This window comes from Aotus nancymaae, unplaced genomic scaffold, assembly GCF_030222135.1.
Source record: "Aotus nancymaae isolate 86718 unplaced genomic scaffold, 86718_ANA_hifiasm-v0.15.2.pri h1tg000041l, whole genome shotgun sequence".
Taxonomy (NCBI): Eukaryota; Metazoa; Chordata; class Mammalia; order Primates; family Aotidae; genus Aotus; species Aotus nancymaae.
This window is the reverse complement of record NW_026988455.1, coordinates 41,081,910-41,106,972: the sequence shown is the minus strand read 5'-3', so window position 1 is coordinate 41,106,972 and position 25,063 is coordinate 41,081,910. Positions and strand designations below refer to the sequence as shown.

Genomic DNA, 25,063 nt, shown 5'->3' with positions numbered 1-25,063 from the left:
AGGCAGGACTTAAAGTCCCAACCCTCTAATCCTGCCTGGGTGTTTCTATGTAACCAAGACCCATCCAATAGCTACCTAGAGGTGCATGGCTTTCAGTCAACTTATTAGCATACAAATATACTTCACTTTGGAGATTCTAAGGATTGTAGGAGTTGTATGACAGGAAATAGGAATGAAGATCAAATATATATTTCACAATATAATGCATTTTGCTTGTGCTTTCATATACTGATGTTTGACTAATTTATTTATAAATTACTAAAAACACAGATACTACATCTAACCAATTTGAATACACACATAAAACTGGATTAATTAATGAATACATGAAATTTGAAGTTTTTTAGTTTTTATTTTTCTTTTTTAAGAGAGTGTCTCAGTCTTTTGCCCAGGCTGGAGTCAGTGGCACCATTTGGGCTCATTGCAACCTCTTGCCTCCCATGTTCAAGCGATTCTCCTGCCTCTCAGCCTTCCCAGATGCCTGTCACCACATCTGGCTATCAAAATTTTTAGAAGTTTTATCTTTAGTACTCAGGCATTACTACAAAAAAATTAAATTGCAGTCTGTACATATTATTAAAAGTTACCTTCTAAAAGCATGGAAATGTATATAAAGGTCCCAAAAAGTCCTATTTCAAAAGGAACTAGACTTCTTGGGCTTAAAAATGTTCATCTTAGCCAGGTGTCATGGGTCATACCTATAATCCCAGCTACTTGGGTGGCTGAGGAAGGAAGGTACTTGAACCCAGGAATTTGAGGCTGCAATAAGCTATGATCACACCATGGCACCACCAGTCGAGGTGACAAAGTAAGACCACTGTCTCTTTAAAAAAGTTTCTTTTGGATTGTACAATTAATCAAAAGAACCACTTCATAAATCATTTACTAACTCTAAGGTCATGTTTGTCCCTATTACTTTTGAACCATGTAACACACCCCTCCCCATTACACATACTTAAATTCAAGTACACCTAGCAATGGCTGCCACACAAAAATCACTCCAAAGTCACTGCTGGCTGAGCTGAATTTTGTCAAAACAAATCAAACAGTATTATTATTGACTGGCAAATCTAAACCTTCATGTTTAAAATTTTGCTAGGTCAGAAAAATCAGGCTAGTGTTAATTTACCAAAACACGCTTAGGAAGCACTTACTAGGTCTTGTTCCAAGTACTTTAACAATCCTATGAGATAGATACTATTTTTTTCCTCCCTCCTCCCACACAGTTTACAGATGAGGAAACAGAAACATAGATAAGTTTAACTTATGCAAGACCACATGTCAGTAAATGGTAAAGCCAGGATTCATAAGTGCAGAGTCTATGCTTCATTTTTTTTTTAATAAATAGAAATGGGATCTCAGCTCTGTTGACCTGGCTGGATTTGAACTCCCGGCCTCAAGCAAGCCTTACACCTCAGCTTCTCAAAGTGCTGGGGTTACAGGCAAGAGCTGCTGTGCCTGGCTTCCATATTTTTAATTACTGAGTTAGATTAATATGCAGAAATGAAATGTTTTGCTACAATATGAACATGGAAACAGGGTACAATGAGTCCAGTAGAAAATGAAAAAGAAGAATAAATGGTCTTCCCATTTCATATGCAAAAAAATTCCCAATATTAGTTTAAAAAATGAAGGTGGGACAGTTGCTCAGAATATGTGAGATGTATTTGGGAAAAGAGGAAGGAAGTGACCTTGGCTATCAGATGATAAAAAGAAGCAAAACCTAGATTAACATGATAAATTCACAGCTTTGTTTTCTTCTGAAGTTTCCGAGATGTGATTTTGAAGGGAAAAACTGATATATTACAGTAGTTACAAAATTTGTAAAGATTCTAGAAAGTCTTTAGACATATGCTAATACTGAAGCATTCTATTAAAAAAAGTACCCGAAGTGACCACCAAATTGTTCTCAAAAACGGCATCAGTTTGCATAACGCCTACACAACCATACCATGGGGATTTATCATTTGGATTAACTTTGCTATCTTAATTAATATAAGTGAGATTGTGTTGGGATGCTGATGGCAGTGCATCTAGAAACTAATTTGGAACAACTGAAATCTTGAGTCATCTCTGTCCTGTTGCTTTCTGACTAGATTTTCTCTTCAATTTTGAGGTTCACTTGACTTTCAAATCACCCCCAGCTCCATTCTCTGAAGCACATAAATCACAGACCTCACCCTTACATTAAATCCAGGTTTCTACTTGGGTAAGGTTGGGGGAGAAACTTACTGACAGGAAGCATAATTATAACTGTGCTTGTACTTCAGGGTAACAGACCATAAACAAGGATGGGCAACCTAAAATGCCTCCATTCTAACTAGAAAATTACCCAGGATGGCTGGGCTAAGTCCATCCCTTTTTAATATTTCATTTAAGACTTTTCCTGAGAATAGCTTCTCTTGGAATGACGAGGAGCCATTGACACGGTAGACTCCTGAACACTGGGAAGTTTTATAGACATTGTGTTCATTTGATGGGCACATTTACAGTGAGACTAAAACTCATCATTAATGAGTGGGTAGTGAGTGGACAAGTACATAAATACGTTACACAGGAAATCTGCCCTAGAGGTCTGAGAGAAATCTTGAGAAGCAGCATATATTTATTTTTTAGTGACTGCTAGGGATGTCTGGTCAGAAATCATCAATCCCATGACTATTACTGGGAAGTTCTATTCTCTATCTCCCTATAACGTCACCAATGTATTTATGGATTTCAGAGCTTGTCATCAGGAAGTGTTCTTAGACCTGGAAGCCAAAAAGTTATAATTTCTTAAGGAATTTGACTAGATCAGTACTTACTTGCCTAAAGCCTATGTTCTGGCCAAATAGGATATAAATTGAGTTTCAGGCTGAATTTATCTGTCTTTGCAACTTACCCTCAAGATTCTTCTGCCTTCTGTAGAATACCAGAATGGAAAAAGGAGGCTATTACCCAGTATAGATTTTTAAAGGTGAGAAGTACATTACCTTACTTTGTAAAGTCTGCAATTTGACCAATCTGTCAACGTTCTAACACTTAATAAACTTTCTTTTCTTCTTCTTTTTTTTTTTTGAGACAGTCTGGCTTTGTCACCCAGGCTAGATGGCGCTCTCTGCTCGCTGCAACATCCTCCTTCCAGGTTCAAGCAATTCTCCTGCCTCAGCCTCCTTAGTAGGTGGGATTATAGGCACGTTGACACCAGGTCCGGCTAATTTTTGTATTTTTAGTAGAAATGGGGTTTCACCATGTTGGTCAGGCTGGTCTTGAACTCCTGACCTCATGATCCACCCACCTCAGCCTCCCAAAGTGCTAGAATTATAGGTGGGAGCCACCAGGCCCAGACCCCAAACTTTCTTATTAGTATCTTCTACTGAAAATACCAATGTCTCAGGATAACATTATACCGTATATTACTCTCAGACCTGACTTTGGACAAACCCTTATTTGGATGGTTTGGAGCTATTTAATCAATTCCATGAAAAATCAGTTAATGTGCCAATACCTTGGGGTCAAACCTAAAAATTACCTTAGAAAGCAACAGGACTATTAACAGTATCCGTGGTTCATGGAAATCTCCTGAAACTACATGCAAAATTTTTGGACAAAAGGTCCAAAATATTTAATAACAGACTGATTTGAAAACTACTTTCTCAAAACTCTGGAGGTTCTTAAGCTATATTAATTTTCATTTTAAGCTTCTCAACCTTTACCACTCACTCAATCTAGAACAGCTGTTGTATCTTAATTTCTATATAGTATTTAGAAAGCTAAAAGACCCTTCCTTTTTGTACCTATCTACTGTGGTTAAGGTGGATATTTCCAGTGCTGTAGTAAGACATTTCTGTTATAAAATAAATCAAGGTGAATCTTAATCTACTCATATCTTGACTCTGTGAATGCCCATTCTGTCCCCAACTTCATGTCTATTATGATTATAACATTCTCAGCTGTAGACAGGAATTTCTACATTGTACTCCTGACTTCAATTTTTTTTTTTACCATTTAGAATTACATAAAACCCATACACAAATGTAGTAGCAGACCTCTTATGCCTGCCCTGAAAATATGCCTACATATGGGCATTAAGGAATATCCCTAGCTCTGTTACCTATCCAGTGGGAGTTCAAGAGAACTTGGTCAAGATATCAAACTTCTAAAAAATATCTTCTTACTGGAGGTAACTTAAGATACTGGTGAAGGAGGGGGGTTAGAATTTCAGCCTGTGAATAAAGAAGATGCCAAATTTGTAGCATAAGGCTTCCAGCTTTTTCCTAGTGGAAGCGCTGTTTAAAAAGTCCTCTTATGGTTATTACAAAATCAACCAAATAAACAGGAGATACACACACACACACACACACACACACACACACACAAACACACACACACATTCTCTCTTCTCCCAAAACACATATATACAAACCTTCTTCAAGACACAGGACCATCCCTCTCCTCACCTTTCAAAGGCAAATGACAGAATTAAAAGGGAAAATGGGATAAACGAACATAGAGAAAATTGATCAAATTCATGTACAGGTTTTCATGTTGTTGCAAAAAATATCCTTTTTTCTAAGCTGAAGAAGCTGAATTTGGTTATGAAAAGTTATCCCTCTCTTCTAGCAGCCCTGGGGCTGATTATAATGCAAAACCTCTTAGAATAAAAGTTAAGATGTTCAGTGGTGGGTGCCCAAGAGGAAGTAGGGAACAATAAGAAAATGTTTAGGTCTCTCATGGGAGACACATGAATTTACAACTAGAAAGAATTTTAGGTGCCAACTAATGGCTAATAAATTGATCTGTTCCTTTTTAACCTAAAGATTAACCCAAGAAAAGTTATATAAGTGGCAGCTCCAAGAATAACCCATAAAACTAATAACAGTTGGCTTACAGGGTTTTAACCACTCCATATCATTAAACTTCTTGTAACCTTGCTCTACATGAGATATAAAGTCATTCTGTAGGCCATGCTCCGTGGCTCATCCCAGCACTTTGGGAGGCCAAGGTGGGAGGATCACTTGAGCCCAGGAGTTCAAGACCAGCTGGGCAATACAGTGAGACCATCTCTACAAAAAATAAAAATTAGCTGGGTGTGGTGCCACACGCCTGTGGTCCCGGCTACTCAGCAACCTGAGGTGGGAGGACTGCCTAAGCCCAGGAGTCAAGGCTACAGTGAGCCATGATTGGGCCATTGTACTCCAGCCTGGGCAAAAGAGTAAGACCTTGTCTCAAAAAAATATAAAAAATGAAAATAAAATGAAGCCATCCTGCAAAGAATTTATTTCCCAAAGGAATTTAGATTCCTCATTTAACTATCGATCCCTTTTCCATATAGTGCATATAATACCTTTTTAGTAGAGATATGGGAAGGATTATAACATTTACACAGTCTCAGTATAATACTCTAACTCTCTACATAGCTGTTGTAACATGTCAGTCAATCCTTACTAATGTGGCCTTCAGTTTGTCTACCCAGTTTGGCTAGCTGCATAAACTTGTCATCTCTACCACTTCCTTTTCCTCTGGCTGCAGCTGTTTTCCCTTAATCATATGCATCTGTAAGTAAAGGTCTGAAGAAACAGCACTACTCTTAGATGTGTAACAAACATTTGTTACTTATGCTTAATAACTTTTCCAGCCTCAACAAGTCTACATTTCACCACTTTCTTCAAATATGAAAATTGGCATTTCATACATTTTCTTCAGTAGTACATAAGAAATGGAATAAAGATTCCAAAGAACAGTCTAGATGCTTAATATAAGAAAATAAGAACAATATATTTAACAGATTGGGAATTAGTTCTGTAGGGTCTTTTCATCACCCCCCCACCGCCCACCAAAAAAGAGCTATTTAATGTGGAGTAGATTTTAAGCTTTTACAAATCAGAAGACAGTAGAGATCCAGAATTAGGAAAGTCTTCCTGAGAGAATTAGAACTTTAGAGTTAGATATGACTTCCCAAAACAGAGGGAAAACCCTCAGGCAAGGAGAATAACATTTAAAGTGAGAAAGAACAAAAGCATAGGGTTTTAGGAAGCAAAAACGTGGGAAAGGGCAGGATTAGACATGTGAGAAATTTAAAATCAAATCTCCAGCTGGGCATGGTGGCTCCCACCTGTAATCCCAGCACTTTCGGAGGCCGAGGCAGGTGGATCACTTGAGCTCAGGTGTTTGAGACTAGCCTGGGCAACATGGCAAAACTCTGTCTCTACCAAAAATTAAAAAAAAAAAAAAAAAGAAAGAAAAAAATAGTGAGGCGTGGTGGAGCCCGCCTGTAGTCCCAGCTACTCAGGAGGCTGAGGTGGGAGAATCACTTGAACCCAGGAGGTTCAAGACATATAGATCTGTGTTCAATTATATATAGAAAGCCACTGTAGTTCTTTAGCCATGGGACAGACAGAATGATGCAGTCCTTTAGGCTACTGCATATCAGCCTATGCTGACTTAGACTTACATTAGAACTGATAGTACTGATGAATTAAGTAGATAGAAGCACAGTAACTTGGTAACTCATGTACTGTTGAAGAATTTTATGTATTTAAGATTTCAAATGTAAAATTCTGAGAAAGAAACCTCAGAGTCACACATTTTGTGTTCCATAGTAATATGTCAAACACACACTACTATTAAAATAGAAAACTGGCCGGGTGAAGTGGCTCATGCCTATAATCCTAGCACTTTGAGAGGACAAGGCGGGCAAATCACCTGAGGTCAGGAGTTCGAGACCAGCCTGGCAACACAGTGAAACCCGGTCTCTACTAAAAATACAATGAGTAGCCAGGCATGGTGGCAGGCACCTGTAATCCCAGCTAGGCAGAAGAATCGCTTTAACCCAGGGGGCAGAGGTTGCAGTAAGCCAAGATCTTGCCACTTCACTCAAGCCTGGGCAACAGAGCAAGACTCTCTCTCTTGAAAAAAAAAAAAAAAAAAATGAGAGAAAGAGCTGCGTAACAAGAATACAAGCAAACAGGTTTTTTTTTTTCTTTTAAAGAAATGTCCTAGGGTAGGGCTGAAAAGTATTTTAGCCAAAGCTGATAGAGAACGTTTCCAAAGTTGTATGCCAAGTAATGCAACTCGGGAAAAGTAGGATGGAGGAAAGGAGAAGAGGTTTGTAAAAACATTGAGGCAAATCCTTTATGTGAGATGAATCTGATAGGCCGAGCCTGTAGTTTTTACTTGGTAGTCTTTATGTCTAGGGTATTTCTGGTATAAATACTTCTTTGGGATAAGGAAAAAAAGCAGCCATTTAAGATGGGTAGTTAATTCATCCTTACAAATGTCATATATTAGGTTACTATATGGTCTTGCACACCATTTTAGGCAGGGATCTCATGGACCATGTAATTAGATGAGTTAAATATATCTTTGATAATATTACATAATCTCATAATCCCATGTAATATTATCAAAGATATATTTAACTCATCTAATAATTTTGTGTGTTGAGCACAACTTTTACCTTTTGAAGAAGTCTTGTTTCACATTATATATATATTTCATATTTACAAAATATAGGAATTGTGGAAAGAGCACTAGCTCAAGAATTAGAAAATGAAGGGTCTGTCTATTTAAATGAGCTCTATGCTCCCTACTGCCTCAATTTTAATGTGGAAAGAATGAACCATGAGATGTAGAGCTTCTCCAGCAAAATTATAATAAATCCTCCCTCTTCTCTGTAAACTGCCTATTTTGGGGACATAATATCCTATGTTAACATTATCTTTATGCAACTAAATATGGCTCTCTTCCTGCCTTGCCCTTACAAGAAAAACAAAAAACAAACCTTTACTTCTACATTCCATTAAAAATGCTAAGAATATTTTAAAAGCCTCTAAATGACATTTCTAAAAGAAAAGTAAATTCTTTAGGAGCCTTACTAAAAGCAAGCCAAAACAGTATCAGATAGGCAGGAAATTTTCATTGACTTTAATATCTTAAAATTCTAAACCCAAAAAAGACACTTCAACTGAAAAGTCAACTTATATCATCTTTAATTGTAAATAAGGACAAATGCAATTCTCTGAATTTATTAAGATTGCCTTTTCTATCCTTTTGTACTAGTTTCTCACTACGAGGAAATGAAATGACTACCCAGGGTTATATAGAATAAGACAACAGAAACAACAACTCAAAATGTGCAAGTAAACACAAAAATACTTGAGCAAATGTGAATTTCTTCCATTCATACGTTCTCCTAATCTACAGTGTCTTTTATAGATGGCCAATAAGGTAATTTCCTGCTTAAAAACTCCTTGATGGCTTCTCTCTCTACTTGTAAAAAAAATCAAGGTCAGGCGCAATGGCTCATGTTTGTAATCCCAGCACTTTGGGAGGCTGAGGTGGGCAGGAGTTCGAGACCAGTCTGGTCAACAGGGTGAAACCCTGTCTCTACTAAAAATACAAAAATTAGCCAGGTGTGACGGTGCAGACCTGTAAATCCCAGGATTACTTGAGAGGCTGAGGTGGAAGAATCGCTTGAACCCAGGAGTCAGAGAGTGCAGTGAGCCATGATCGTGCCACTATACTCCAGCCTGGGCGACAGAACGAGACTCCGTTTCAAAAAAAATCAAACAAACAAACAAACAAACAAAAAATCAAACTTCTTCAATAGGTTCTTAAAGGCCTTGTATCAAGTGGCTTTTGTATACCTCTCCAACCATATCTTGATACTATTCCTCTTTCATCACTATGGTTGCAGCCTCTCACTCACCATCTTTCAGTATCTTGAAAGCATGAAGCTGTTTCCACATCAGAGTTCCCATACATGCTTAAAAAAATTTGTATGTATCTACATCTAGATTCTTCTACCTACCATACCTGACAGTTTTTTCAGAATCAAACCTCTTTACTTCTCATTTACCAGTATTCCCTGTCAGTCCCAAATGAATTGTGATATAACATCTATCATCAACTTGTAGGATCACTGACAACCTCTTAACAATTTCGAAGTATAACAGGTATTTTTCAATCTTCAACTTATACAGGATCACTTTACAGCATTTAACATTGTTGTCCTTTCCTTCCTTCTTGAAATTAACCTTTAATCTTAGTTTCTCTGATGGTTTCTTCAAACATTTTTTTAACCTATTTATTTTTATAGATTGGTCTTTTGTCTTTCTCTTTTATCTCACCCAAACTTAGTGCTTTAACTACGCTTTATATGACTAATGTTACCTAGATCTAAAAATCTAAATCTCTAAGATTTCAGGTCTCTCTCCTTAAATACTAGACTCTGAAATATCTGCATCTGCCTTTCACTCGTTCCCCATGCCCCTCTTCATTCCTCTCATTCAATCAAGTCGTCTACTTTCTTTTTTTTTTTTTGAGACAGAGTTTCGCTCTTGTTACCCAGGCTGGAGTGCAATGGCGCGATCTCGGGTCATGGCAACCTCCGCCTCCTGGGTTCAGGCAATTCTCCTGCCTCAGCCTCCTGAGTAACTGGGATTACAGGTACGCGCCACCATGCCCAGCTAATTTTTTGTATTTTTAGTAGAGATGGGGTTTCACCGTGTTGACCAGGATGGTCTTGATCTCTTGACTTCGTGATCCACCCGCCTCGGCCTCCCAAAGTGCTGGGATTACAGGCGTGAGCCACCGCGCCCGGCCTTCAAAGTCTACTTTCTATGCATCTCTCTCCAAACCTCTTAGCCACATTTTTAGTTCAACCACTTTTCAATGAATAAAATCACTCACTAAAATCTATTTCATACCTCTCTAATCCATGCTCTACACTGCTGCCAGGTGATGTCACTTTTTAAAATCTTCCAATGGGCCTTTCAAGCCCTCTGAAGTAAGTCTAAATTCCCTGGCATGCTATACCTGATTGCCCTCACCCTCCCTGATCTCTAGCCTTATTTCTGAGCACTTTCCTATTCATTTATTCTATTTAATATGCTGTTCCTCACTGAGAGGTGTTTTTTTTTTTTTTTTGCTTTTGCCCCTTAACACATATTGTTCCTTCTTTGTTGATAAAATTTCCCCAACTCATCACTCCCCCTTCAAACAAATGAAATAAATTTTACTAGTTTTTAAAAAGTCTCCCTGAACTGTTCCCAGGCTGATTAATTTAGATAATCTCTTTAGTGAGACTTGTTCTGGTTTTGGGGTGCATATGTATGAATTAGGTTATGAAGCTAAATGTATTTCTTATAGAATCTAACAAAAAATGGAAAGCCATTACCATAGGGGCTTGTTTCAAATGCCCTTTATGTATGCAAAGTCTTGCTTCTGGCTATTATTTCATTATCCCACCTTCTACCCCACCCACACTCTTTTAGTTTTTTTATTTATTTTTTTCAGGCTAGTCAAATGAAGCAGTGGAACTGAAGAAGGCACAAAGAAGTTTGTAGCAGGTTGTTATCAATTAGTTGTAAATGCACTGTGACCAGCTCCTAACTCTTTATTTGATTAATAAAAGTGACAATGAGGTCTGTTAAGAAGCTCTGAACAAAATGTAACTTGTAGTGTTTCAGATGTAGGTTTGCCAACACAAGTTACTAAATGACATTTGCTTTGCTAATAACTGATGTGCAGAGAATAATCATTACTTTTAGGAGTTGGGTCCACAGAGCTAGAGAGTGAAAAATTATCAGCACACTAAGCAGGATAGTAATCAGAAAAAAAGTATCTAGGTCACATTTTTAGGAAAAGTTGATTACATATTAATTATTTTCATTGATTTTAATTTTCAAAACAAATTAAAAAATAAAATTTAAATTCAGAAGCCAAACAAGTTTGACATGATTGATAATGACTTTTATTTTTGTTCCTGAAGGCACTTGCTTTACTTCAAGTTTGTTGGGATTGGAATGGAGACTTGGCTGCACCAAGTAAATGAAGTTATTTCAACCCCCTTTCTTCACTCTGACCTACATTAGGCATACGCTATGCATTTTCTCAGTCCTACTCTTTTAATGTGACTACATCCTCAACATAAATACTCTGATAAGCCATAATTTTAATGTCTTTACCTGTATTATAGTATTTTTTAAGTGTAAAGGCCTCTAACAATTGCCATTTTTTTCACTGATATGTAATATTTTACCTATTTATGGGGTACATGTGTTTGCTACATGCATAGAAATCTAATACCTCAGACACTAAGAAGTTTCTCATGGGGAAAAACTGAAAATAAAGTCATAACTAAAATATTAACTGCTTGTTTGCTAGCGATTTTCCAATAATCTACATTATTTTTGCTTTTATACTTTAAAGAGTCCATTTTAGTACTACTGAAGAAAGAAAAAAGGAAGCACAGGGAAAATAAAACCAAATATAATCAGATTTGATCCAAATTCTCTCTGATTTTCTATGTCTCTATGCAATTTAGCAACATCAATTCCTTCAACTGCAAGATGAATATCCATTGCCTTCATCACAAAGATGACACGTGGTGATTAATGGGCCAATACCTATAATACAATCTGAAGCTCTAGCATAAAGACAAAAGTACAAAACACTTTCTCAATAAAACTGCAGGAGATGATTTTCACAGGAAAAAAGGTTTAGAGTTTGTCTACGAATGACTGTATGTTAAAATAGATCTACTGTACCGACTGGTTCTTTCCATCAATGTTTTAGAATGAGATAAATATTTATCAAATAATGACACAGATAATTATAAACTGTAATAAATACTATGAAAATAAAGTACAGAGTGCTATGAGAACAAGGTGGGGGTGGGAAGCAGGAACTTTTACTTGTTATATCTTTTCATCTTAATAATACTTTTCTCAGGTTATCATGAGGAAATCAAGAATTCAGGTTAAGTTAATTAGCTTGTCAAATTCACACAACTTAAAGGTGGGAGGGCCAGGAACACAGGTTTAACTTGGAGACCATATTCTGTCCATTCTTAAGGTATTTTGCTATATTCTGCATTGCTAATACTCTCACTGATTGCACATCTCTGCTCATTCTCCTTTTCTCAATGAAGCCTACCCTGAACACCCTATTTGATAGGTTCAATTAATGTCTTTGGTCCACCTTACCCCTATGGTTCTTTTTTATTCCAAAGCAGTTTTATCACTTTCTAACATATTATTTTATTTGTTGTGCATATTATCAATGGGCCTCTGGTAGGTGGTAAGCTCCAGGAAGTTAGAAATCTTTGCTTGTTTTGCTCACAGATGTCATCCTCACCCTCCCATCCCCAGAATAGTGACTGGTACTCAGTGGACACTGGCCCAATTTTTCTTTCCCATTTTTCATCTTTAGCCATATGTAAGAACTTGTTTAATCATTCTCACTTTTAATTACTGGAAAAACAAAGAAGTTTGACCCTGTATCTGAGACAAATTTATATTCAAGTAACATTTAAATTTAGCCTGAAATTCTATTCTGTCAAAAAAAATATTAGGGTCATCAGTATCATTTAAAAAATGCTAGCCATAATAAAAAGTGGTGAAAAGACATGTCAAGCAAACTACGAAATGTGGAAGATGCAGGTGATGATCAATGATCAGTATTTAAGAGCGCCTACTCACATTTGATGATGCTGTAGTAGCTAAATGTGAGACACAGATGAAACATAAGAATCAAGAATGCTAAAGTAGTAATTCCTAAACCTTAGGGATTTCAAAAAACAGGTAAAGAAAAAAAGAGAAAACTAGGAATGAAAAAGTTGTCAAATTTTAATTTTGACACAAAGGGATATTAAGAACTAAAAACAATTACTATCACTGTAATTTCATCAGAACATCTTAATATAAAAATTATCCAATTTCATAATAAAGGGTAGTTATTTTTATTAAATAAATTTAGATCCATGAGCACCTCATTATATAAAAACAGTTCCACATGAATTTAAGAACTAAATGTGAAAAGTAAAACTCTTAAAAGATGCTCTGAAAGACTTTTTATAACCCCAGTATAGAGAAGACTTTCTTTAAAAAGAATGATACATTTGATATTAAAATTTAAAAACTTCTAGTCATTAAAAGATAAAATTTAAAGTGAAAATGCATGCTAAAGACTGGAAGAAGATATTTTTAATGCCTACCAAATATTATTATAAAGAATACATTTTAAAAATATGCAAATAAAAACTACAATGAGGTACCACTTCATACTCCTCCTAATGGCAAAAAAATAATAAAATATTACTATTATCTACCTTCTAAAATATCTGGAATGCAGACAAACAGACCTTCTCTCATACATTATGGACTTTGTAGAGAAAACTGATAGTTTTCTAATAAAGTTGAAAATGTTCCACTCTTCTTGCATAAAGTGCTGCTCAGATGGGGCACAGTGGCTCACACCTGTAATCCCAGCACTTTGAGGGGGACAAGGTGGGCAGATCACTTGAGCTCAGGAGTTCAAGACCAGCCTGGCCAACATGGTGAAATCCCGTCTACAAAAAAAAAATACAAAAATTAGCAGGATGTGGAGGCCTCAGTGAGCAGGATCATGCCACAATACTATACAGCCTGGGCAACAGAGTGAGAATAGGTCTAAATAAATAAATAATGATGCTTCGTGCCCTATGACTTGAATATTCTGCTAGACATTCATAGAGGGGAACAGAAAGAGGGAAAAAAAACCACTAATGTCAGATACTTCTAAACAGGATTTAATACCAAGTTTATTTGTATAGTTTTAACACAGATGAAGACTTGCTATGAATGCAACCATTGTGTAAACAGGTAAGATTGCAACTTTTATTTGTTTCAACTTTACGGAGAATAGTTTTTTACTTCAGAAAATCATTTCCCACAAACAGTCTCAGCATTGGTACTTGAATAGCTAACTCAATATACCTGTTTTAATCTGTAGCTGTTCTTTGACAGAGTCACCACCCATTGGTACAAAGTGTCTAATTACCACTACTTCTTTTAGCAGCGCTTCTTATATTTTAATGCCTACATACATCAGTTGGAATTTTGATAAAATACAGCATCTGGTTGTGTACAATGGCTCATGTCTGTAATCCCAATGTCCTAGTGATTTGGGATACTGAAGAGGGAGGATCACTTGCGGCCAGGAGTTCAAGATCAGCCTGGGCAATATAGCAAGATCCTGTCTCCATAAAAAAAAAAACTAAAAATTAGCCAGGCATGATAGTGCATACCTGTAGTCCCAGATACTCAGGAGGCTAAGGTGGGAGGATCTCTTGAACCCAGGAGTTTCAGGTTACAGTGCTGTATGGCTCCAGAGATCCTACCTCTTACATTGTAAACAAAACAAAACAAAACAAACAAAAACAAAAACAAAAAACCCTGCATCTGCATCAGTAGGATAAAGCCTGAGGCTCTACATTTCCAACAAGCTCCCAAGTGATTCTAATGTTGCTGGTCCACCATTACACTTGGTAGCTAACCCTGAACACACTCTTGAGCTCAAACATTTACAACGTGAAACATATCACTTTATTACAAATTAGTTTTATATTTTATTAAGGGCATTGCTTTCTTTAAAATATGAATATGGATTTATTATTATGAAGTTCATTTCAGGATAGTATTGAAGGAACTGTAAAATATTTTCTATGAACACGGGATGTAGGTAGGTCAAGAACCACTGCCCTAGAAGGTCTACACAACAGGTACCTAACATATACAAAAATACTCCTTATAGCACTGTTTAATAGCAAACAAGTGGAAACAACCGAAATGACCATCAACTGAAACCTGACATAGTTACATAACAGAGCACATACCACCTAACAGTAAAAGTAAATAAACTAGAGCAACCTAAATAAACATAGATAAATCTTGGCCAACTTGTGTGAAGAAAGCAAGCTAAAGAAAGATATTTGTATTTAAATAGTCTTAAGACAAAAAAAAAAAAAAAAAAAAACACAAAAAAACAAAGCTATATATATATAATGTTCATGAGATAAAGGTATGTAGTTAAGTACAAACACATGGATATAGAACGGATGCATGTCAACTCTGGGTCACTGGTTAGACGTGGGGGGAAAAGGGAATAGGATTTAAGAGAGGTACAAGATACCAAGAACACTTCATTCTAATTGGTAGTTTTATTTGTTCAACTGGGTGATGGGTACATAGTGTAAGGTCTGTTCTCAACGAGTTTAAAGAGAAGAAACTGAGGCCAGCACAAGAAGATCTGATGTGAAGGGTTTTATTCAGGCTCCTGGGTGAGGTTCCGCGGTCCAACAGGAAGGGCCGGAGAAGTCGCACGGACTCCGCTCAGACCGTGGGGTTTTATAGGGAGTGGAGGCGTTTGACTGGTTGTGCCCAAGGTGAGTGAGGCAAAATGGCGGGGAGTGGGGCCCGGATGGAACAAAATGGCAGGCAAGGAGTGGGGCCCAGATAGGACAAAATGGTAAGCAGGAAGACAAAATGGCAGGCACGGAGTGGGGCCTGGATAGGACAAAATGGTATCAGGCTCCCAGGGGGCGGGGCGGGGTGCGAGCTCCCGGCAAGGGAAGGAGGTGTGTCCGAGCTCCCTGCGAGGGAGAGGGGGTGTGTCCGAGGTCTCCGGACGCAACCAGCCTTACACAGAGATATTCATTACATTGTATGGCAGCAACATTTATATTGCTACATTAGTTCTCATTTGACTTGGACAAAACTCTTAGGCATGGACAGGTGCTTGGAAAACACTGCTCCAAAGCAAAGGATACAAGACTAGACTTCAGAAAACCCAGGTTCAAGCCTCAATTCTACTTGTTACTAATTGCTTAGCTTTAGGCAATTCAAATAATTAACTTATCTGGCTTTTATTTATTTCATCTGTAAAAATGCCACAAACGCTGCGTGCAGTGACTCCTGCCTGTAATCTGAGCACTTCAGGAGTCTGAGGTAGGCGAATCATCGGAGGTCAAGAGTTCGAGACCAGCCTGGCCAACGTGGTGAAACCCCATCTCTACTAAAAATGCAAAAATTAGAGCAAAAACTTCATCTCAAAAACACAAAGCCACAAACTCACTTTCTCTCTCCAACTCACAGGCTGGATTCGACAGGCAAATGGGGCAATATATGTGAGAAATTTTAAACAGGGTAGGAAGGGTAGGAGTAATTTTCACAATTAAGAGCAAAACTTTGGATAAATTAGCAGTAAAATCTACCAGTAAGTAAACCAACCAATAAAATATACTCTATTTTCTTGTAATCACTTTATCTAAATATCTTAACTCCAATTTTAATATGGAAGAAATTTTAATTTTTTCTTTTTCTTTTTTTTATTTTTTTTGAGACCGAGTTTCACTCCTGTTACCCAGGCTGGAATGCAACGGCGTAATCTTGGTTCACTTCAAACTCTGCCTCCCGAGTTCAAGTGTTTCTCCTGCCTCAGCCTCCCGAGTAGCTGGAATTACAGGAATCCGTCACCACGCCCGGTTAATTTTGTATTTTTAGTAGAGACAGGGTTTCTCCATGTTGGCCAGGCTGGTATCAAACTCCTGACCTCAGGTGATCCGCCCATCTCGGCCTCCCAAAGTTGGGATACAGGAGTGAGCCTTAAATGATGGTGTAGGGACAGTCATTCTCCCTATTAAAACTGTTTCTTTATGCTAACTATTCATCAAAGGATTGAAATTCATAGTATCAAAACAAAATAAGAGCACTGCATTATAAAGTATTTTCATTTAACTTAAAGAAATCAATGTCACATAAACAGATTAACTGTTGCTTATATGGTTCTCACTGCTCTTTTTATAAAGTGAGCAGGTGGCACATTTTATTAGCCCTATATATTACAGATGGAGAAACTGACACAGCACGTGGATAGCTAGCGTGTGTAAAGTTGTAGACTAATTCAGGGTCAAACTTGGAACAGCCACTAATTGCTTAATTCTTCTGTGTTCATCAATCTACTAAAAAACTTTATTTTGCCATGATGTTTTATGGTGATTTTGTTTGTCCCAGGAAACAAATTTCTTTGTCAGCAGTCATTTCATAAACATTTCAAAATGGGCAAAGATACTCAAGGAAACAAGCTACTCATCAACTAGAGTACTGCACACCAAGAGACAAAATTAAAACTGCCTAGCCTGCTAAAAATCTAATCCTGTCCTTGCCAATTAACCTTATTAATACTAGAGTAGGAGAAAAGAGAGGTCAAAATATAGGTGAAGGTGCCATTCATTTCCTCCTGGATTTCAAATGATATGACAATTACTGCACAACAGAGATTTTTACCTCTGTGTTCCTTAAGTAATGACTCGACCCCTAGTCTCCAAATAAAAACTTACCAACAAGTTGGGCAGTTTCAAATTAAAATACTAGCAATCATGATAATTTTCAAAATACTGGCTATCATTAGATGTCACCTAACTGAAATTCATGCTATAAACATACGTAGAGAAGCTCCTTATGGAAAAATGTTCATTTAAATGTAAATTTCCCTGTCAATCTAAACAGATTAACGTTATTATATGCATCTGATTTTCTGCTCCGACTCATTAGGCAATACAGTCTCATATGTTGGCACAAGAACTCCAAAGATTTATTGGAGGCATAAAAAAATTCCGATGAATCATCTATGGATCAAGCATCACATATCACAAAAAGCATTAAACAGGAACACCTTTCATAAACAGCGAAATTTAAAGGTCACCCTCTGTATTCCGTTACTTATCCTTTTGCTTACCAAATCTACCTCACACTAAAGCACCATTTACAAAAAAATCTCTTCTGGCATTGGCAGAAATCTCAGCAAGAATCAAAGATCTGAACTTTTTTTTTAAACAAAAAGCCCAGGTTAAGCACGTTCTTTCCTTTACCAAAGCTCCCCAACACAGTGCAATCTAATTTGGCATAACTTTGTTTCGGGAGTTAAAAAAAAAATCCCAAACCTTTAAATTTTCCACTAAAAAACGATTCCTGACGAGCTTAACTTAGAGTTCGAAAACAGGTAACATTAAGGTCCAACCATCTAAAGAAAAAAAACCCTACGACAGCCCCACCGGAATACACAAATCACCAAGCCCGCTGCGGATTCAATCTAAAATCGCGCCTGACAGAGATAAGGACATTCGGGAGAAAAGCTTTTAGGCACCCGCGAATCTCTCAGTGCGTCAGGGAGGGGAATGGGAACCTGACCCAAAAGAAATGAAATGGAACCCTTCTCCTCTGCGAGGACCAAAGATCTTCTTAGAGCGTCGCTCGGTCCTCCCTGCCCTGCCCCCCGACTCCGGCCGCTCCACGGACCGCAGGGACTGTCCGTACCGCTCCCCTTCACGGAACCACCAGAGAATCCTCTCAAAAACACAGACCTGATCTGGAGTGGCTTCCCCGCCTTTCCCCCGCGCCGAGAGGGATCCCGGTCGCCAACAACAAAGACGCTTCCCGCTCCCCTCCCCCCGCCGGCCTGGGCTAGTCCCTCCCGCGCTGCGGCTCCCGGCCTAGCGCCCCTTTCCCGAGCCCCGCTGCGGCGTCCCCAAGCCCCGAGGCTGCACGCACCTGCACCTGAGCGGCCCGGGCCGAGGCGCCGGGCAGAAGTTGGGAGAGAACCGCAGTCGACGCGCTGTCCACAAGGCGAGACCCGCGCTCCGGACGTTGTCGGACTCTCGCCGCCTGCAGACGGGCCCGGTAGAGGAGCGGGGACCAAGGCTGCAGCCCCCGGCGCCGGGACGAAGAAAGACGGTGGCGCCCGAGGGGACCGGCTCGCGCTCCCGTGTCTCGCCTCCCGCCGGCCCTGCTCCTCCACACGAGCTCGCGTTCTGCTGACTAACAGCCACGGTGCGGGGCGCTGGAGCTGCCGCGGCTGCCGTCGGCTGCTCTCGGGCCTCACGTCCCGCGCCGCCGTGGTCGCAGCCGCCGCCGCCGCCTCCCTTTCTGGCACCGCAGACACCACCCAGACCCGGCCAGGTCTTTTTTCTCTTTAAACCTGCTTTCTTTGCTCCTCTTCAGCCTGCCAGGCGCGGGGCTCGTTCCGGTAGCGTGAGGGAGCGTAGAGGGGAACCGAGGGCACTAGCAGAATCCTCGCTGAGCCAGGAGTTGGCCACTGACTGGAAGAAGGTGCTAAAGCTGACCCCGGCTCCAGCCAGCGAGCGGGCGGGGGAAGGGGCGGAGCCTAGCCTCGCCCCACTTCCACCAATCACAGGCCGCCCAGCACAGTCGGAGGCGCTCTGGGCTCCAGGAGAGGCTGAGCTCACTCGGCAGGAGGCGGGGATTGCGGAAAAGAAGAGCCAATAAGAGCAAATATTCCCCGCCCCTTTGCCTTGATGGACTACCACATTCGGGCCAATGGGGGAATTCTCATTTCGAAGAAAGCGGGACTTGTTCCCCGGGTTTGAGAAACAGGCCGCGCAGAGCGGGAGGGGTCAAGGCTGCGCCTTGTGGAGTGGCCTGGCCTAACAGCCGGGAGGGCCTCGCGATGCTCTTTGACCTCCCAGAAGAGTCACGTGGGCTGACTGCGAGCAGGGGCGTAAAGGCAGCATAAGTTTCTTCCGGGTCATTGACAGAAGCGTCCATTCCTGGAAGTAATTCGTTGGCTTTTCCCTTCATCCTTTTTCTCGCTCCCGGCGAGGAGTGGTTTTGGTTTCGGCGATGAGCTCACAGAAGGGCAACGTGGTTCGTTCCAGGCCCCAAAAGCACCAGAATACGTTTAGCTTCAAAAATGACAAGTTCGATAAGAGTGTGCAGACCAAGGTAGGAACCTCCCTGTTGCACCGTCTCTGACTCCGGGAAGGAATGGTTCACTGGAGAGGGGAGAGAGGCTATGAGAGGAGTCGGCTAGGGCGAGTGTGGACCGCAACCTAGAGTTAGTCTTGGCTGCGGTGCAACTCTTTCTAAAATGTTATTCTCATGCCTTTACTTTGACCTGGACATGTTGTCTCCTGGTAAATATTTGATGGTCAGCACACTTAACTAATTGTACAGAGTGAACAGGACCCAAATCAAACCTGAGGTGTAAATGGGACAGTTATGTCGTTCATCGTTCCCATCTGGATCACATTAGCAGAGGGAAAGGAGGATTGTGCCATGAATGTCTCTTTCAAATTTTACAAGTTTATGAAGCCACTTTACTTTATTTTTTATTTTTTGCGAAAACCCCAAGCCCACAGGTTTGTAGGGGAAATGTGAATGATTAAGCGGTCTTAGGCTGTACTCACCAGTATAGTGGGAAATTTCTGTTTTGTAACAATTGTTTTGAAGATAAAAATATTTGGTTAATGTAAAAAATACTTGTTTTGCTGTTTAGCAGGACTTATGTAAACTGGAAAAAATTCAGACTGTCTAGATAGCCAGAGAACTTGGGTTGTGTATAAATAACTACTAATTGGCAGGCCGGGCGCTGTGGCTCAAAGTGCTGTAATCTCAGCACTTTGGGACTCTGAGGCGGTTGGATCACCTGAGTTCAAGACCAACCTGGCCAACATGGCGAAACTCTTTGTCTCTACTAAAAATACGAAAATTAGCCGGGTGTGGTGGCGGGCACCTGAAATCCCAGCACTTTAGGAGGCCGAGGTGGGCAGATCACCCGAGGTCAGAAGTTCGAGAACAACCTGGCGAAACCCCGAACCTATTAAAAATAGAAAAATTAGCTGGGCATGGTGGCTGGCGCCTGTAATCCCAGCTACTCAGGAGGCTGAGGCAGGAGAATCGCTTGAACCCGGGAGGCAGAGGTTGCAGTGAGCCGAGATCGCTTCATTGCACTACTGGGCAACAGAACGAGACTCCGTCTCAAAAAAAAAAAACTACGAATTTGCTGTTTGTTGTGAATCTCTTTCCCTGTTCCCATAGCTGTATGGAGAGGAAATCATTGACAACAAGGGCGTATTAGGGGCCAGCATCACTCAGATAAACCTAATATTCACATAAGTTATGGAGCTCAAATTTAATAAGTGTGTGGCTTAAGAGAGTTATGTAATATTTAATTTTTCTGAGCCTTACTTTGATCTCAAATGACAAAGTTGTCAGGATTGTTGTGAGGCTAAACTATATGAGATGCATAAAAGGCCTGGGTCATAATAAGTGTTCAATAAGTGATTAATTTCCCAACATTGATTAAGAAAGCAAAGTAATCTGTTTTTGGTAACCTGTGGTCTCCTTTCTTTTCCTTTCCAATTTCTGTCTTTGCTTATTCTATAAATATTTAACAAGCACCTTCCATGTGTGTTCGTAGGTATACTCTGTTCAAAAGAGTTGACTCTGGTTTATCAGTTGTCATTAGTGTTAGTGTATTTTATGTGTGGTCCAAGACAATTTTTCTTCCAGTGTGGCCCAGGGAAGCCAAAAGATTGGACACCTCTGCCTTAAAGGACTGTAGTAACAATTGACTACTTGTATTAAATGCTTTATGATTCAGTAGGGGTCCTACATGATAGTTTTCCTTTTCCTCCTCTGCCAAGCATTTGTTAGGGCTTCACCTCAGGTAGGAGCTGGATAATTACAGTTGTTTTATTGGAAGTTTATATAGGTAAAGCACTCATTCTCCAAAGGGCACAGATGATAGCTTTCTTCATATACTTGAATATATTCTAGAAAAGGAGAGTATATTTAATAATATACTACATTTGGAATATACATTCCAAATGGCCAAACTTGGACCAGGTAGTTAAGGTAACAAAAATAGGTTTCAGCTTAATATGAGGGAATTGTCTAACAGCAAAGGCGCTTGTGCCAGGATAACCTTCTCTTCACTGGGGTTATTTAAAAGAGGTCCCTATGGCCATTGGTCAGCAGTACCCTCAAATGACTTAAGGGGGTTGAGAGGGTCGGCAGTGGGAATAGGTTTAAGTCTTTTCTAGTCTTCTAGTACTAACATGTTGAGCGGATCAGGGCAGCCTTCTTTCCCTTACTGGAGAGGCAGTGATGTGCAATGAAAAGAGCATTGGACTAAGAGAAAAAAGCCATTCCTTAGCCCCAGTTCTGTCGTTTGTTTTGCTTGGTAATGTCAGGCAGTTTGCCTATAGCTTTAATCTATGATAACTGCATTAGTACTATCTCTTGTCTTACTTTCCTCTCAGTATTGCTACAGGGATCATTACAAAATTTTTGTTTGTTTTTGAGACAGAGTCTTCGCTCTATTGCCAAGGCTGGAAGTGCAGTGGCGCGATCTTGGCTTACTGCAACCTCTGCCTCCCGGGTTCAAGAGATTCTCCTATCACAGCCTCCCAAGTACCTGGGACTACAGGAGCACACCACCATGCACGGCTAATTTTTGTATTTTTAGTAGAGATGGGGTTTCACCATGTTGGCCAGACTGGTCTCCAACTCCTGACCTCAAGTGATCCACCTGCCTCGGCCTCCCAAATTGCTGGGATTACAGGCATGAGCCACCATGCCCGGCTACAGAAATATTTTTTTTTTAATTTTTTTTTTTTAAAGACGGGGTTTCACCATGTTGGTCAAGCTGATCTTGAACTCCCAACCTCAGGTGATCCACTCGCCTTGGCCTCCAAAGTGCTTGGATTACAGGCGTGAGCCACTGCGCCCAACCCCTACAAAAATATTTTTAAGAAATAAGAATAAAAATATGAACGAAGAATAAAGCCTGTAATAATTTATGTGGACCTGCAGTTGATCATAGCCTAAGAAAATTAATTAGAAAAGAAATGCATACTTGTTGAAGAATACTGAAACAATAGAGAGGCATATAAGATAGTATATAAAAGTAAAAGTCTCTGTTCCCAGTTTTAGTCCTAATTGGATGTAGTAACTGTTAACACTTTGATGTGTACCTTTCTGGACATCTGTATATATGTAATAAAATACCTTTTTATGTAATAAAATGCATTTTTTCCCTTCTCATTCAGTAAAGTAGATGTGTCAGAACATAAAGATTAAGCTCATTTTTTAAATGACTGTGTAATATTATGCAGCACAAATGTGGATTAGCTTATTTAACTACTTTCCTATTAATAAACATTTGAGTTTTCCATTTTGAACTATGCCAAAACGCCTGCAGTGAAATTCTGGTATTCATGTCTTTATGCTACATGTGTTATTTTACATCAAACATTGTGCTAGACATTGGAAGTATAGGGTCGAGCAAAATACACAGTCACAGGATGGAGTTTTGCTCTGTCACCCAGGCTAGAGTGCAGTGGTGTGATCTCAACTCACTGCAATCCCTGCTTCCCGAGTTCAAGCAGTTCTCCTGCCTCAGCCTCCCAAGTAGCTAGGGTTACAGGTGCCTGTTGCTACACCCAGCTAATTTCTTGTATTTTTAGTAGAGACGGGGTTTCACCATGTTGGCCAGGCTAGTTTTGAACTCCTGACCTCATGATCTGCCCGCATCAGCCTCCCAAAGCACTGGTATTACAGGCGTGAGCCACTGCGCGGGCCTACAGTCACAGTCTTAATTGAAGCTTGTGATTTGGTGAGAGAAGTGACGGGCATTAATCAAGGAATCTTGCAGGTATGTACTAACAGCAGTAACAGCTATGAAAGAACAGTCTACGGAGCCCTGAGAATATCTATAATTGCAAGAAGTCTTTTTTTTTTTTAAGATGGAATCTCACTCTGTCATTCAGGCTGGAGTGGAGTGGCGCGATCTCGGCTCACTGCAACCTCCATCTCCTGGGTTCAAGTGATTCTCCTGCCTCAGCCTCTTGAATAGCTGGGATTACAGGAGCATGCCACCACCTCCGGCTAATTTTTATATTTTTAGTAGAGACAGGGTTTCACCATGTTGGTCAGGCTGGTCTCAAACTCCTGACCTCAGGTGATCTGCCCACCTTGGCCTCCCAAAGTGCTGTGATTACAGGTGTGAGTCACTGTGCCTGGCCAGTAGCAGGAAGTCTTGATTACATTTGGAGGGTTAAGGAAGGCTCCCCTGAAATCAGAAGGATGGGTAACATTAAACTAAATGGAAGAGCACGTGTCTATCCTTTTGAGGATGCTATTAATACTTGTTTTATATAAATACATATATATATATATATATATATATATAGTCAGTATTGTTTTTAATAGCATTTCCAAAGTGTATTTCTTAGAGCCCTAAGGTCATGTATCTTCTTCACAGGGCAGGAGGAAATTTCATGATGAAATCACTTTGAAAATACTGTATACTAGATCTCACTCTTAGAGGTGGGTCATGGTATATATTGGCATAGAGTGATGTTTCGCAGTTAAAAAAATTATTTAACCAAAATTCGCTTGGCTGTGGAACTCTTTGATTTACATAATACCTATTGAACTAATTTATTGTGGAACTCACTAATTTTAGAAAACTATAGTCTTCATCTTGATATGGAGATGGAAAATAGAAGTCTATGGGTATACTCTAATTTTGGAAATATAGTTTTATTAATACAAGTTGAGTATTATCTGGAATGCTTAGGGCCAGAGTGTTTTGGATTTCAGATTTTTTCAGATTATGGAATAGTTGCATTATATCAGTTTAGCATCTCTAATCCAAAATGTTCCAACAAATATTTCCTTTGAACATGATATATAGGTGCTGAAAAAGTTTCAGATTTCAGACGTTTTGGATTAGGGATACTCAGCTTGTTATAGCTAATATTTGTGTACTTAAGTGTATTAGATACTATGTATACTTGATATATATTATCTATTAATAACTTCATCTTCAAAATAACACTAAGATAGATGCAAAATGATCCCATTTTACATATAGGGAAATGAGGGCTTAGAGGTGAATGAGGTGTCCAGAGTTACATAATTAGCACATGCCTCTTGGTTGGGTGAAGTCTGTGGGAGGACAATTCAAAGGGCAAGTAAATCAAAAGCCCTCCATGTGTATGTGTGATTTTAAAATATATATACTGTATTTTGGGGTGTAATAGAAGCAATGTGACACTAGATTAGGGTCAGAACAGAAATGAGTGAGGTTTATTGCCACTGATCCTAAATATTGCCTGTTTGAAATGTTCTAGAGAGAGTCTCTCCTGATGTGGTATGGCCTCTGGAGTGTCACATGCCATAGATGTGGACTGGTTGGGGTGGATCTCATCTCATCAGCCTGGCTCTGTAGCAGAGGCTCCTTTTGCTGACTTACTGTGAAAGTAGATAGTAATTCAGTCTGTTTCCTTGGCTCCCGATTTAGGCAGAAAGCCATTAAGTTTAGGATTAGTTATGATTGCATTTATACAGCAGAACAGGATTCCGTGTTTACACACACCTTTATTCTCAGTTGTCAAAAATGTGGAAAACCGCCAAATATCTATCAAAAGGAGAATATATATAAACAGATTGTGGCA

At 39.6% G+C, this 25,063-nt stretch overlaps 2 protein-coding genes across 8 annotated transcripts in view; one reads left to right on the top strand and one right to left on the bottom strand.

Moving 5' to 3' along the window:
• ABHD17B (abhydrolase domain containing 17B, depalmitoylase) overlaps positions 1-18,905 on the bottom strand; it is a 47,105-nt gene extending 28,200 nt beyond the window's left edge. The window contains exon 1 of one of the 2 annotated variants that reach the window (XM_012453929.2): positions 18,351-18,905. The gene's annotated coding sequence lies outside the window, so the exon portion shown is untranslated. The remainder of the gene's footprint in view (positions 1-18,350) is intronic. The other variant, XM_012453936.2, reaches the window with a different exon arrangement.
• A 267-nt stretch (positions 18,906-19,172) lies between these two features.
• CUNH9orf85 (chromosome unknown C9orf85 homolog) overlaps positions 19,173-25,063 on the top strand; it is a 150,633-nt gene continuing 144,742 nt past the window's right edge. For 5 of the 6 annotated variants that reach the window (XR_010337048.1, XM_064361650.1, XM_012453944.2 and 2 more), the window contains exon 1: positions 19,173-19,541. Coding sequence is in view for 5 of the 6 variants with exons in the window: in XM_064361650.1 (XP_064217720.1) it covers positions 19,440-19,541 (102 nt within the window). In the remaining variant the exon portion in view is untranslated. The remainder of the gene's footprint in view (positions 19,542-25,063) is intronic. The other variant, XM_064361649.1, reaches the window with a different exon arrangement.